This window comes from Ranitomeya imitator, chromosome 1 (assembly GCF_032444005.1).
Source record: "Ranitomeya imitator isolate aRanImi1 chromosome 1, aRanImi1.pri, whole genome shotgun sequence".
Lineage (NCBI taxonomy): Eukaryota > Metazoa > Chordata > Amphibia > Anura > Dendrobatidae > Ranitomeya > Ranitomeya imitator.
The window spans coordinates 811,854,110-811,871,030 of NC_091282.1; the positions used below are offsets into that span (position 1 = coordinate 811,854,110).

Sequence of the window (16,921 nt, forward strand, 5' to 3'; positions counted from 1 at the left end):
AACCCAATACTGAGCCGCCGCTGCCATGTGTCCTACAGCACCTGAAACCCCAATACTGAGCCGCCGCTGCCATATGTGTCCTACAGCACCCGATACCCCAATACTGAGCCGCTGCTGCCATATGTGTCCTACAGCACCCGATACCCCAATACTGAGCCGCTGCTGCCACGTGTCTTACAGCACCTGATACCCCAATACTGAGCCGCTGCTGCCATATGTGTCCTACAGCACCCGATACCCCAATACTGAGCCGCTGCCATATGTGTCCTACAGCACCTGATACCCCAATACTGAGCCGCTGCCATATGTGTCCTACAGCACCTGATACCCCAATACTGAGCCGCTGCTGCCCTATGTGTCCCTATTACTGCACCTGATACCCCAATACTGAGCCGCTGCTGCCATATGTGTCCCTATTACTGCACCTGATACCCCAATACTGAGCCGCTGCTGCCATATGTGCCCCTATTACTGCACCTGATACCCCAATACTGAGCCGCTGCTGCCATATGTGTCCCTATTACTGCACCTGATACCCCAATACTGAGCCGCTGCTGCCATATGTGTCCCTATTACTGCACCTGATACCCCAATACTGAGCCGCTGCTGCCATATGTGCCCCTATTACTGCACCTGATACCCCAATACTGAGCCGCTGGTGCCGTATGTGTCTCTATTACTGCACCTGATACCCCAATACTGAGCCGCTGCTGCCATATGTGTCCCTATTACTGCACCTGATACCCCAATACTGAGCCGCCGCTGCTGCCATATGTGTCCCTATTACTGCACCTGATAACCCAATACTGAGCCGCCGCTGCCATGTGTCCTACAGCACCTGAAACCCCAATACTGAGCCGCCGCTGCCATATGTGTCCTACAGCACCTGATACCCCAATACTGAGCCGCTGCTGCCATATGTGTCCTACAGCACCTGATACCCCAATACTGAGCCGCTGCTGCCACGTGTCTTACAGCACCTGATACCCCAATACTGAGCCGCTGCTGCCATATGTGTCCTACAGCACCCGATACCCCAATACTGAGCCGCTGCTGCCACGTGTCCTACAGCACCTGCTGTGAGGTACAATAATGGCTCCGCTTACTGCCCAACAAAATATTGCCACCACTGTGCCCTTTACATAGTAATAATGATTCCTTTCTGCTCTCTTCTAGATAGTAAAATTCACCATTAGAAGATACTAAAGCTACTTTCACACATCAGGGTTTTTTGTTTCAGGCAGAATCCGGCTAATGTTTAAAAAAACGAATCCGTTGGAAATAGTGGAAAAACTGATGCAACGGATCCGTTTTCAGCCAGATCCGGTTTTTATTTTTAGTATGGCGTTTAGGGTATGTGCACATGTTGCGGATTTCCTGCAGAACTGCAGCTTTTTTTCCCGCGCAGAAACGCTGCATATCCGCAAGTGATTTACAGTACAATGTAAATCAATGGCAAAAAGAAAATGCTGTGCTAATGGTGGGAAAAATGTGCACGGAAAACACAGCAGATTCAAAAAAAAGGACCATGTCACTTCTTTGTGCAGATCTGCTGCGTTTCTGCACCCATTCCATAATAGAAATCTGCATGGGTAAAAAAAGGAAGAAATCTGCACAAAAATCTGCAACGTGTGTACATACCAAAAAAAGGCGCAGATTCTGACCTGCGTTTTCTGCCAAGAGATGCAGAATCTGCACAGAAAATTCCACAGTCAAATCTGCAACGTGTGCACATACCCTTAATTGACTTCTTGGGAGAGGGAGACATCTCAGAAAGGAAATGCATGAATTCAATGGAAAATGCTTGGAAAACCAGAATCGGAGGCCGGATTCATCTTTTCACATGTCTGTTTCACACGTTTTTGGCCGGCTCCGTCGCTGTGCGCTTTTTTTGCCACACAAAGAAAAAAAACTTTCATCTGGACGTTTTCTCCGTCCACCGGAAACGACTATTTGAACGGATCAGGAAAACAACAGATGAAACGTCTGGCCATCAGGCGCAATCCGGCACTAATGCAACTCTATGAGAAAAAAAAGATCCGGTGCAAAAAAAAAACAAACAAAAAGGATCAGTTTTTTTTTTTTTTTCTTTTTATAAACTTGCCAGATTGTGCCTGAAACAAAAAACCTGATGTGTGGAAGTAGTCTAATGCCCTGTGCTAGTGCCCTCCACATTGTCCCTAAAAAGTAATAATACCCCATATGCAACTTTGATGGTCACAATACTCTGAGTGCCCACTTAACATTTAATAATTTCCCCTGAGTAGCCTCCATGTACAGCTCAACTATACACAGTATGATGATCCCACTGCTCCCCTATACACTGTATGATGTCCCCGCTCCCCTATACACAGTATAAAGATCCCACTGCTCCCCTATACACTGTATGATGTCCCCGCTCCCCTATACACAGTATAAAGATCCCACTGCTCCCCTATACACTGTATGATGTCCCCGCTCCCCTATACACAGTATAAAGATCCCACTGCTCCCCTATACACTGTATGATGTCCCCACTGCTCCCCTATACACAGTATGATCCCATTGCCTCCCTATACACTGTATGATGTCCCCACTACTCCACCATACACAGTATAAAGATCCAACTGCTCCCCTATACACTGTATGATGTCCCCACTGCTCCCCTATACACAGTATGATCCCATTGCCTCCCTATACACTGTATGATGTCCCCACTACTCCACCATACACAGTATAAAGATCCAACTGCTCCCCTATACACTGTATGATGTCCCCACTGCTCCCCTATACACAGTATGATGAGCCCACTGCTCCCTTATACAGTCTTATCCTGACAGAGCTCCACTATAGAAACTATAATGCTCTCCTATATACAGTATAACCCCCCCCCCAAACAGCTCCCCTATGCGAAGTATAATGCCTTTACACAGCTCCCTTATACATAGTATGGTGGGCCCACAGCTCCCGTACATACTGTATAATGTCCCCCACAGTTCCCCTACACAGTATAATGAGCCAACCGCTCCCTTATCTTCTATATAATTGTCTAAGGGTTACTTCCATCTTTCTGTCTGTCCTGTCACGGATATTCATTGGTCGCGGCCTCTGTCTGTCATGGAATCCAAGTCGCTGACTGGCAATGGTCGTGGGCGTTTTGCCACGACCAATCAGCGACGGGCGCAGTCCGGCGGCAACATGGCCGCTCCTTTTTCCCCGCAGTCAGTGCCCGCTCCGTACTCCCCTCCAGTCAGCGCTCACACAGGGTTAATGGCAGCGCTAATGGACCGCTTTATGCCGCGGTGTAACGCACTCCATTAACGCTGCTATTAACCTTGTGTGACCAACTTTTTTACTATTGATGCAGCCTATGCAGCATCAATAGTAAAAAGATCTAATGTTAAAAATAAAAAATCATCATATGCTCACCTTCCGGCGCCTTTCCAGCTCCTCGCGACGCTCCAGTGAACGGTCCATGCATTGCGATCTCGCGAGATGATGACGTCGCGGTCTCACGAGACCGCTACGTCATCATCTCGCGAGACCGCAATGCACTCGAGACCGGAGAACGCGAGGAGCGTCGGTAAACGCTTCCTGGATCCAGGGGCCAACGGAAGGTGAGTATATATCTATTTTATTTTAATTCTTTTTTTTTTTAACAGGGATATGATGCCCACATTGCTATATACTTCGCGGGCTGTGCAATATACTACGTGGGCTGGGCAATATACTACGTGGACATGCATATTCTAGAATACCCGATGCGTTTTAATTGGGCCACCATCTAGTAAACCGTATAATGCCCCTCGCAGCTATCCACAGTATGGTAGGTCCACAGCTCCCGTACACACAGTATCATGTCCATTAGAGTTCCCCTATACATTGAATGATGTCACCACTGTTCCCCAAAAACAAATTATAATAGTCAATAGCGTTCTGACACCATGCAGCATCCGAAATGAGAGTCACACTGCCAGGAGGAAATGAACTTTTTTCCTCCTGGCATCCTCACTCTTCCAGTCGTGGGGGCGGGGCTGGCATGGTTTGTCACAGCTCTGTGTATAGAGATTGGCAGCTGTAACTGCACCCCTGACCCTGATTGACAGCCTGTTCAGCACCCTCTACTACCCGGTAGGTTTGCTACTGGTGCCCGTATAAACAATGCTTCTTAAGTGCCCACTTGACATTTAATAATGTCCCCCCCCACCTCCCTGAGTCCCCCCATGAACAGTAACAATGGCCCCAGCATCGCTGATGTCAGCAAGCAGTCATGTGATGACTTTTGGCTTCTCTCAATTCTCTTCTATTGAGAGAAACCAAACCTTTCTAGTCGAGACATGCACATCGCAAACATGTGGTCGCATGACCGCCTGATAACATCAGTGATATTGGGGGCTCATGACAGCAGGCACACCCTGTTACGATTTGGCAGTCTGCTTATTATTAAACTAGATGGTGGCCCGATTCTAATGCATCGGGTATTCTAGAATATGTATGTAGTTTATTTATGAAGTTTTCAGAATAATGCAATTTATACAAAGGATTTGGCTGGCCGGCCGGCCGGCCACGACCAATTAGCGAAGCGTGGTTCAAATTCCACACCAATTCGCGGGCGGACTGTGACTGTCGCTGATTGGTCACTCCCGGCCGCGAACAATCAGTGAAGTGAGGGCCTGCTCCAGGTTTTTGAGGGCCCCAGGCCAAAGAGTCTCAGTGGGCCCCCCTCTAACACATACCACGATTCATGATGCACAGATACAGCAGAGAAATATAGCAGAGAAATATAGCACAGCCCACATAGTATATAGCAATGTGAGCACCATATCCCTGTTAAAAAAAGAATTAAAATAAAAAATAGTTATATATAAAAAAATAGTTATATACTCATCCTCCTCCGGATCCAGCCGAGGCGTTTACCGATGCTCCTCGCGACGCTCCGGTCCCAAGAGTGCATTGCGGTCTCGCGAGTCCACTACGTCATCATCTCGCGAGACCGCAATGCACGGACCGGTCACCAGAGCGTCACGTGGAGCGGGAAAGGCCTCAGCTGGATCACGGGGGCCGACTATATAACTACTAGATGGTAACCCGATTCTAACGCATCGGGTATTCTATAATATGTATGCGTAGTGTATTGCACAGCCCACGCAGTACATTGCGCAGCACATTGCGCAGCACACATTGTATATAGCAATGTGGGCATCATATCCCTGTTAAAAAAAATAAAAAGAATTAAAATAAAAAATAGTTATATACTCACCTTCCGTTGGCCCCTGGATCCAGGAAGCGGTTACCGACACTCCTCGTGCGCTCCGGTCTCAAGAGTGCATTGCGGTCTCGCGAGATGATGACGTAGTGGTCTCGCGAAACCACTACATCATCATCTCGCGAGATCACAATGCATGGAGTGGTTACCGGAGCATTGCGAGGAGCGGGAAAGGCGCCGGAAGGCGAGTATATGATGATTTTTTTTTTATTATTTATAACATTAGATCTTTTTACTATTGATGCTACATAGGCAGCATCAATAGTAAAAAAGTTGGCCACACAGGGTTAATAGCAGCGGTGCGTTACACCGCGGTCCATTAGCGCTGCCATTAACCCTGTGTGAGCGCTGACTGGAGGGGAGTACGGAGCGGGTACTGACTGCGGGGAGGAAGGAGCGGCCATGTTGCCGCCGGACTGCGCCTGTCGCTGATTGGTCGTGGCAATGGTCGTGGGCATTTTGCCATGACCAATCAGCGACTTGGATTCCATGAGGCCGCGACCAATGAATATCCGTGACAGAAAGACAGAAGGACAGACAGAAAGACGGAAGTGACCCTTAGACAATTATATAGTAGATTTTCTATTTTAATTTTTTTTTTAACAGAGATATGGTGCCCACATTGCTACAGTGGGGCAAAAAAGTATTTAGTCAGTCAGCAATAGTGCAAGTTCCACCACTTAAAAAGATGAGAGGCGTCTGTAATTTACATCATAGGTAGACCTCAACTATGGGAGACAAACTGAGAAAAAAAAATCCAGAAAATCACATTGTCTGTTTTTTTAACATTTTATTTGCATATTATGGTGGAAAATAAGTATTTGGTCAGAAACAAAATTTCATCTCAATACTTTATAATATATCCTTTGTTGGCAATGACAGAGGTCAAACGTTTTCTGTAAGTCTTCACAAGGTTGCCACACACTGTTGTTGGTATGTTGGCCCATTCCTCCATGCAGATCTCCTCTAGAGCAGTAATGTTTTTGGCTTTTCGCTTGGCAACACGGACTTTCAACTCCCTCCAAAGGTTTTCTATAGGGTTGAGATCTGGAGACTGGCTAGACCACTCCAGGACCTTGAAATGCTTCTTACGAAGCCACTCCTTCGTTGCCCTGGCGGTGTGCTTTGGATCATTGTCATGTTGAAAGACCCAGCCACGTTTCATCTTCAATGCCCTTGCTGATGGAAGGAGATTTGCACTCAAAATCTCACGATGCATGGCCCCATTCATTCTTTCATGTACCCGGATCAGTCGTCCTGGCCCCTTTGCAGAGAAACAGCCCCAAAGCATGATGTTTCCACCACCATGCTTTACAGTAGGTATGGTGTTTGATGGATGCAACTCAGTATTCTTTTTCCTCCAAACACGACAAGTTGTGTTTCTACCAAACAGTTCCAGTTTGGTTTCATCAGACCATAGGACATTCTCCCAAAACTCCTCTGGATCATCCAAATGCTCTTTAGTAAACTTCAGATGGGCCCGGACATGTACTGGCTTAAGCAGTGGGACACGTCTGGCAAATTTCCTAGAAAGCTCCCAGGCTTTCTAGGCAAGTTCCCACGATCTATGAACATCCAGCAGAGGGCGCCTCACCGCAAATGAAGCTAAATATAGCTCATTGATCTATATTTAGACTCATTCCCCGGGGTTTTGCAGCGAGGAGCAGCCTGCATTAGCAAAGCTCCTTGCTGCAAAATGTTTTAACCCCTTCAGAAGGATTTACATCGTTGGACGTTACAGATCTGCGGAGGGTAAGTATATTGTTGGTTTATTATGTTTTTTCTTTCACAGAACGAGGGTCTTCAGTGATTGGATTGGGCGTAGAATAAAATACTCCAACAACCATTGTTTTTATTTCATTAAAATAATTTTAAATAATGTGTTTGTGTTTTATTTAACCCTTTCATTCAATTGGATTAATAATGGATAGGTGTCATAATTGACGCCTCTCCATTATTAATTAGGCTTAATGTCACCTTACAATAGCAAGGTGGCATTAACCCTTCATTACCCCATATCCCACCGCTACACGGGAATGGGAAGAGAGTGGCCAAGTGCCAGAATAGGCGCATCTTCCAGATGTGCCTTTTCTGGGGTGGCTGGGGGCAGATATTTTTAGCCAGGAGGGGGCCAATAACCATGGACCCTCTCCAGGCTATTAATATCTGCCCTCAGTCACTGGCTTTACTACTCTGGCGGAGAAAATTGCGCGGGAGCCCACGCCAATTTTTTCCGCCATTTAACCCTTTATTTTAAGAGCTAGAACGGCCAAATTTTGCAGATACACACTACTGACATTAGTAGTGTGGAATCTGCAAAAAAAATGGAGAGAAGACATGGTTTACTGTATGTAAACCATGTCTCAAATCATGTCGGGTTTTAGGAAGGAGAAAGAAAAAGCCGGTAATTGAATTACTGGCTTTCAAGCTGTATAGCGCTGGAATAAATATTAATATATATACATATATGTGTCTCACTGACACATTATATATATATATATATATATATATATATATATATATATATATATATATATATATATATATATATATATATATATATATATCTATTCTATGTGTACACATTTATTCTACCTATTGGACTGTAAGCTGTCAGTGTGATTTTACTGTACACCGCACTGAATTACCGGCTTTTCTCTCTAACAGCGCTGCGTATTTCTCGCAAGTCACACTGCTTGTCCGTGTGAAATCCGTATTTTTCACGCTTCCATAGACTTTCATTGGCGTATTTCTTGCGCAGTACGGTGACAAACGCAGCATGCTGCGATTTTGTACGGCCGTAGAAAGCCGTATAATACTGATCAGTAAAATACGGCAGATAGGAGCAGGGGCATAGAGAATAATTGTGCCGTATTTTTTGCGAGTTTTACGGACGTAGTTTCTGCGCTCTTACGTCCGTAAAACTCGCAAGTGTGAAGCCGGCCTTAAAGAAGAAGTTACAGGTCTGTGAGAGCCAGAAATCTTGATTGTTTGTTTCTGACCAAATACTTATTTTCCACCATAATATGCAAATAAAATGTTAAAAAAACAGACAATGTGATTTTCTGGATTTTTTTTTCTCAGTTTGTCTCCCATAGTTGAGGTCTACCTATGATGTAAATTACAGACGCCTCTCATCTTTTTAAGTGGTGGAACTTGCACTATTGCTGACTGACTAAATACTTTTTTGCCCCACTGTATATACTATGTGGGCTGTGTTATATACTACGTAGGCAGCATCAATAGTAAAAAGTTGGCCACACAGTGTTAATAGCAGCATTAACGGAGTGCGTTACACTGCGGCATAACGCGGTCCGTTAACGCTGCCATTAACCCTGTGTGAGCGCTGACTGGAGGGGAGTATGGAGCGGCCATTTTGCCGCCGGACTGTGCCCGTCGCTGATTGGCGCGGGATTTTAATCCCGCAGCAACGACCAATGTCGCTGATTGATTGCTCGCACCCAGCTGGCGCGACCTATCAGCGAACCGTGATTTAAATCCCGCGCTATGCTGATTGGGCGCAACCAATCAGTGAAGCGTGATTTAAGTCCTGCGCCAATGTCGCCGATTGGTATAGAGGGGGTACTGAGTGCAGGGGAGTAGGGAGCGGCCGGACTGTTCCCGTCGCTCCCACGAGTGCATTGCGGTCCCGCGAGATGATGACATAACGGTCTCGCGAGACCGCAATGCATGGACCAGAGCGTCGCGAGGAGCGGGAAAGGCCTAGGCTGGATCCGGACGGTGAGTATATAACGATTTTTTTATTTTTTTTTATTATTATTTTTAACATTAGATCTTTTTACTATTGATGCTGCATAGGCAGCATCAATAGTAAAAAGTTGGTCACACAGGGTTAATAGCAGCGTTAACGGAGTGCGTTACACCGCGGCATAACGCGGTCCATTAATGCTGCCATTAACCCTGTGTGAGCACTGACTGGAGGGGAGAAGGAGCGGGCACTGACTGCGGGGAGTAAGGTAGCGGCCATTTTGCCGCCGGACTGTGCCCGTCGCTGATTGGTCGCGGCAAAACAGCCACGACCAATCAGCGAATTGGGATTTCCGTGACACACAGAAGGAAAGACAAAAAGACGGAAGTGACCCTTAGACAATTATATAGTAGATTATTAAAGCACCACTCTAACAGGTTTTTTTTACCGCTGGAGTGGTGCTTTAAGCGCAAGACCCAGCTGGTAAGTATAAAAAGCCCCCGACCTCCCCATCCCAGACAGTAACTATTACATGTGATGGAGTGCATATAATCTCATAACAAAACAGTATAATCAGCCCCAGAGTGCCCTGTAACACCTCCCCCACATAAATACCATCCTCTCACATTCTACCCCCAGTGCCCCGTCGCCCCTCCCCACAATACCCCAATCCTCTCACATTCACCCTCTAGTACCCTCTCGCCCCTCCCCCACAATACCCCCATCCTCTCACATTCAACCCCCAGTGCCCTGTCCTCCTTCACCACATAACCCCCATCCTCTCACATTCACCCCACAGTGACCATGACATGCCTATCAATCTAAGGCTGGGTTCCCATTGCGTTATGGGACCGCGTTTAACGGACAGCGTTGCACGGCGAAATTAACGCCGTGCAACGCGTCCGTTAACGCGCCCATTGAAGGCAATGGGAACGCGCCGGTGTTTCCTGGCGCGCCGCGGATGCTGCAAGCAGCGTCCGAGGCGCGCCCGCGGTCCGTTCCCAGCTCTCGCAGATCGGGGATCAGCGAGAGCGGGGACGTTACCGCGACCCCGACCGCAGCCCCATAGAAAACATTGCGTTAGTGCAATCCGTTTAGCGCTAAACGGATTGCACTAACGCAATGTGACCCTAGCCTAACACATTTTATTCCACTTACAGGGTATATACACTAGATTCCTTGATAGGGCGTTGATCCAGGGAACTAGTCTGATTGCCGTATGTGGAGTCGGGAAGGAATTTTTTTCCCCAATGTGGAGCTTACTCTTTGCACATGGGTTTTTTTTGCCTTCCTCTGGATCAACATGTTAGGGCATGTTAGGTTAGGCTATGGGTTGAACTAGATGGACATATAGTCTTCCTTCAACCTTAATAACTATACTATACTAATTACCGATGAAGTTTGCAGCAGGTCCAGGAAGTATCTGAGTGCAATGCAAGGTGAGCACTAGGACCCAGCGTGCCTGCCCTGAGCCAACAGCAGATTGCACAGTGGAGAAAATGGCAACCTGGCAAAAGCTCCTCAGGTCAGACAGCACTGTACAGTGCAGGAGGGAGACTCTGTAACTGGCCACTTTGCTAGTCAGCGTGTAGAGTCTCAATCACACAGGAGCGGGCATTTTAGGCTATGTGCATACTTGGAATGGTCCTCTGCGGATTTTTCCGCAGCGGATTTGCTAAATCTGCAGGGCAAAAACGCTGCGTTTTTGCAGCAGATTTACCGCGGTTTGTGTGCGGATTTCACTGCGGTTTTACACCTGCGGTTTCCATTGGAGCAGGTGTAAAACCGCTGCGGAATCCGCAGAAAGAAGTGACATGCTGCGGAATGTAAACCGCTGCGTTTCCGCATGTTTTTTTCCGCAGCATGGGCACAGCGTTTTCTGTTTCCCATAGGTTTACATTACAATGTAAACTCATGGGAAACTGCTGCGGATCCGCAGCAAAATCCACATCGTGTGCACATAGCCTTACTGTTCTCCTTCTGTGCCGTGTTCTGCCTCAAAGAAGTGGCAGTGGCTCCCGGCCCCCCAGTGGCAGTGTCTCCCGGTGTGCCCCGGCCCCTTCTGCCCCCTCAGTAGCCATGCTACTGAGTCCAAAGAGAATGGTTTTAAATTGCAATAGAAGCAGAGTAACACATCCACATGACAAGTAAAATGTCCTATTAAGCAGGATAACACTTATCACTAACAACAAAGACTTTGTTTCAAGATTAAGGAAGATGCCAAAGCAAACAAGGGAAGTATGTAACATCTCCATACTGCATAAAACCCTAATCACACACAGTGTGGCACATTAAAGGCACAGCATGAAGACCATACAAGCACCCCATAGAGACATGGCGTCTACACAGCCAGGCCTATAAAGTGAAATGTCCATCAGTCAACTGGTAGCAGACTATTTGCACTATACCACCTACTTGTAGCCCTAAAAATCAGGCCTCCAGCCTTTCCCATGCATGCCATCATTATTTGGTCTCACATGATTTACTGTGCCCAAAGAGCTTTGCATTGTAACACACACAAATATATTATACGCTGATTTTGGTGTATATGAAAGTGACACCATATGCACTGGAGAGACAAGCAATACAGCCCCCAGAAAATTATTTTGCAGTTGGTGGCCACAGACAATTCCTCTCTCCTTCCTGACCAATTCTTCTCTAGTTCTACATTTTGCTAGAGACCTTGTCCCTACTTGTAACATGAGGCAATGCCTGCAGGCCCATTCAGGTTGCCTAGGTAGTCCAGCTCCTCCAGGATGGCACATTCATACATGTAATCACAAGAAGGTTGGATCTGTTCCCATGCTCAGTCTCAAGAGGACAAAGCAGAGAGAGCATGGACAGTTATACGAAATGAGGTAGACCGAGCTCCAGAAGGGCAACTGGACCGGTATCTGCTCCTTTATGCGAGAAGAACTATTAAGAGTCTTCTACCATAACTTCCAGTAGACTACTGGTGTGTATATTTCTCAAACTGTTAGAAACACACTCCTTGAAGGTGGCAGTAGAGCCCAAAGTCCTGTAGTAGGACCCATACTGATAACCAAGGAGTGTGCTACAGAACACCAAAATTGTTGTTAGGTCTACCAGTGGCACCCCGTTACCTTAATAAACGAAAGTAGGAGCACGCTAACCAGATCAGAAACCACTGGCACATTATGCATCAGTTAAGCTGAGCCTGCGAAGTAGTGCCAAAGAAAGTCTAGGAACTCAGATGTCCTTATCCAGATGTGGCAGGAGATCCTCCAGGACACCATCTTGAGGTGTCCCATCAGGAGCATGCCCAGACATTGACAAGACTGCATACAAGCTAGCCACATACATACTACTAAGTAACATTAGGAGTTGCCATGTTGAAATTGTATGCATGATTTCAATCTTTTCACTACGATTTTAGGACAGATGGTTGATTTTGGTTCACTTTGATATTGTTTCTCAACAAATTGCACACAATATATTGATTAGAGATGATGCAGCCATTGTTCCTCATGCTTGCAAGAGATGTAATAAGGTACCCATATACAAGAGTTATTTCCGGATATCTCAATCCACAAACACATAGCTCGGCCAAGCATTTATGCGTTTCGTGGAGAGGGAAGAATTCTGTGCACCTCTGGTGTCTGCTTATTTCTGCTGAAAACTAAAGGATTGGGTGTTTAAATGTAGCCTGCCCGGGCCTTCTCACATCTGTAGGGGTAAAGTCGGGAGCCCCTCATACATATTAGATGGTCAGCTGTTTCGGCCAGCTTTAGTCTAAGGGGGCCTTTACGAGACCACCTTTAGTATAGGGGCCTTTACACAGGAAAAATACAACCAAGATATGGAAGTTGAAGCAAATATACTCATCCTTCACCATAATAACCACGCTATGTCACAATGAACTTACTGGTGGTCTGTTCTGTGGAAACATCTTCACAGGAGGTAGTAGGATATGTCCCAGACTAAAATACGGACCTCTCCTGCAAAAGTAAAGAAAGCAGATGAGACATACAGCAAATTAGACAACTCAACCAATCTGCATCAAACATTGCACATCGGAAGCGCCCCCATATTTTTTTTTTTTCAACACAGTGTTACAGCTCCTTAGCACTTACCATTCCCAAACAACAACAACAACTGTTACTACTACTAATAATAATAATATATTTAATAAAAATTTAGCGTGAACATCACCAGTCTTGATGAACTGGCTTCGAGGGTGGGAGGTTGGAAGAAGTTCGACCAAGAACACAGAAGCCAAGATGGTGGCAAGCACAAATGGTGGCAAGCACAAAAGGGACAATTTACTACAAAATGTAAGATTACCGTCACACTGAAACGACGCTGCAGCGATACGACAACGATGTCGATCGCTGCAGCGTCGCTGTTTGGTCGCTGGAGAGCTGTCACAGACAGCTCTCCAGCGACCAACAATCCCGAAGTCCCCTGGTAACCAGGGTAAACATCGGGTTACCAAGCGCAGGGCCGCGCTTAGTAACCCGATGTTTACCCTGGTTACCAGCGTAAACGTAAAAAAACAAACACTACATACTTACATTCCGTGTCTGTCCTCCGGCGCTGTGCTTTCCTCTGCACTGTCAGCGCCGGTCAGCCGTAAAGCAGAGCGGTGACGTCACCGCTGTGCTTTCTGGCTGGCCGGTGCTGACACAGGATGCAGGAGGAGTGCAGAGAAGCAGAGCGCCGGGGGACAGACAGCTGAAGGTAAGTATGTAGTGTGCGCTTAGTAACCCGATGTTTACCCTGGTTACCAGTGAAGACATCGCTGAATCGGCGTCACACACTGCGATTCAGCGATGTCAGCGGGAGATCCAGCGACGAAATAAAGTTTCAGACGATCTGCTACGACGTACGATTCTCAGCAGGGTCCCTGATCGCAGTAGCGTGTCAGACACAGCGAGATCGTAACGATATCGCTGGAACGTCACGGATCGTGCCGTCCTAGCGATCAAAGTGCCACTGTGTGACGGTACCCTAAGATCATTATGCCAATGTGGCAGGTCACAGAACCTGGTGACAGGTCAGGTAAATGGTGTACAGAGGCTCTATAATAGCTTATATTGATATCATTGTTTGAGTATACACATGGGCTAATAAGGACCTGACCCTCAACAGAAAACAGCGGTCATCCAAGAGTTAATGCCACATAAGGTGGGTCCCACGTATGATAAGCAAAGTAGGACCAGGTAAGGCAGGTGTCATGTATAATAAGCATGGCTGTGGTGTCAGTAAGCCAAACCCCAACCCACAGTACTACCTCACTACTGAGCCTGTACATAAAGTGCAGCACAGATTCATCTCCACTCTGACCCCATAGCACTGCCTCACTACTGAGCCTGTACATAAAGTGCAGCACAGATTCATCTCCACTCTGACCCCACAGCCCTGCCTCACTACTGAGCCTGTACATAAAGTGCAACACAGATTCATCTCCACTGACCCCACAGCCCTGCCTCACTACTGAGCCTGTACATAAAGTGCAACACAGATTCATCTCCACTCTGACCCCACAGCGCTGCCTCACTACTGAGCCTGTACATAAAGTGCAACAGATTCATCTCCACTCCGACCCCACAGCCCTGCCTCACTACTGAGCCTGTACATAATGTGCAGCACAGATTCATCTCCACTCCAACCCCACAGCACTGCCTCACTACTGAGGATGTACATAAAGTGCAACAGATTCATCTCCACTCCGACCCCACAGCACTGCCTCACTACTGAGCCTGTACATAAAGTGCAGCACAGATTCATCTCCACTCTGACCCCACAGCACTGCCTCACTGCTGAGCATGTACATAAAGTGCAACAGATTCATCTCCACTCCGACCCCACAGCCCTGCCTCACTACTGAGCCTGTACATAAAGTGCAGCAGATTCATCTCCACTCCAACCCCACAGCACTGCCTCACTACTGAGCCTGTACATAAAGTGCAACAGATTCATCTCCACTCCGACCCCACAGCACTGCCTCACTACTGAGCCTGTACATAAAGTGCAGCACAGATTCATCTCCACTCCGACCCCACAGCACTGCCTCACTACTGAGCCTGTACATAAAGTACAGCACAGATTCATCTCCACTCTGACCCCACAGCACTGCCTCACTGCTGAGCCTGTACATAAAGTGCAGCACAGATTCATCTCCACTCCGACCCCACAGCCCTGCCTCACTACTGAGCCTGTACATAAAGTGCAACACAGATTCATCTCCACTCTGACCCCACAGCACTGCCTCACTACTGAGCCTGTACATAAAGTGCAACAGATTCATCTCCACTCCGACCCCACAGCACTGCCTCACTACTGAGCCTGTACATAAAGTGCAGCACAGATTCATCTCCACTCTGACCCCACAGCACTGCCTCACTACTGAGCCTGTACATAAAGTGCAGCACAGATTCATCTCCACTCCGACCCCACAGCCCTGCCTCACTACTGAGCCTGTACATAAAGTGCAACACAGATTCATCTCCACTATGACCCCACAACACTGCCTCACTACTGAGCATGTACATAAGGTGCAGCACGGATTCATCTCCACTCCGACCCCACAGCACTGCCTCACTACTGAGCCTGTACATAAAGTGCAGCACAGATTCATCTCCACTCCGACCCCACAGCCCTGCCTCACTACTGAGCCTGTACATAAAGTGCAGCACAGATTCATCTCCACTCCGACCCCACAGCCCTGCCTCACTACTGAGCCTGTACATAAAGTGCAACACAGATTCATCTCCACTATGACCCCACAACACTGCCTCACTACTGAGCATGTACATAAGGTGCAGCACGGATTCATCTCCACTCCGACCCCACAGCACTGCCTCACTACTGAGCATGTACATAATGTGCAACACAGATCCATCTCACCTAACAGCTGAGATCTTCAGATCAGGAACAGAACAGACATTTATAGGACATTTCAGAACTTTCCCAGATTACTATGAGAACATGTACAGCACATCCTGCATGGTGTGACTGTACCCAATGCATTATATATTTTAGGAGTCGGTCCATTATATACTGACTCCACAAGCCTGATAAGTACAGTAGGATCAGGCTAGGTAGGCACGTATGATAAGTAAAGTAGGAACAAGTAAGGCGGGTGCCATATATAAGTAAGTAAAATAGGATCAGGTAAAGCAGGCGCCACTTATGGTACACATGGTAAGCCTGGCATTGTCACACGAGGTAGGGATCGCACACGGTAAGCCTGGCATTGTCACGTAAGGTAGGGATCGCACACGGTAAGCCTGGCATTGTCACGTAAGGTAGGGATCGCACACGGTAAGCCTGGCATTGTCACGCAAGGTAGGGATCGCACACAGTAAGCCTGGCATTGTCACGTAAGGTAGGGATCGCACACGGTAAGCCTGGCATTGTCACGTAAAGTAGGGATCGCACACGGTAAGCCTGGCATTGTCACGCAAGGTAGGGATCGCACACAGTAAGCCTGGCATTGTCACGCAAGGTAGGGATCGCACACAGTAAGCCTGGCATTGTCACGCAAGGTAGGGATCACACACAGTAAGCCTGGCATTGTCACGTAAGGTAGGGATCGCACACGGTAAGCCTGGCATTGTCACGCAAGGTAGGGATCGCACACAGTAAGCCTGGCATTGTCACGCAAGGTAGGGATCACACACAGTAAGCCTGGCATTGTTACATAAGGTAGGGATCACACACAGTAAGCCTGGCATTGTCACGTAAGGTAGGGATCACACACAGTAAGCCTGGCATTGTTACATAAGGTAGGGATCACACACAGTAAGCCTGGCATTGTTACATAAGGTAGGGATCACACACAGTAAGCCTGGCATTGTTACATAAGGTAGGGATCACACACAGTAAGCCTGGCATTGTCACGTAAGGTAGGGATCACACACAGTAAGCCTGGCATTGTCACGTAAGGTAGGGATCACACACAGTAAGCCTGGCATTGTTACATAAGGTAGGGATCACACACA

The 16,921-nt window shown here is 47.3% G+C and overlaps 1 protein-coding gene across 1 annotated transcript in view; it reads right to left on the reverse strand.

Annotated features, from left to right (window-relative positions):
- Positions 1-16,921, reverse strand: part of TLE2 (TLE family member 2, transcriptional corepressor) — a 55,620-nt gene that overhangs the window by 38,001 nt on the left and 698 nt on the right. Inside the window, exon 2 of the mRNA XM_069739488.1 lies at positions 12,841-12,913. Within this exon, the coding sequence (XP_069595589.1) occupies positions 12,841-12,864 (24 nt within the window). The 5' untranslated portion in view covers positions 12,865-12,913. The remainder of the gene's footprint in view (positions 1-12,840; positions 12,914-16,921) is intronic.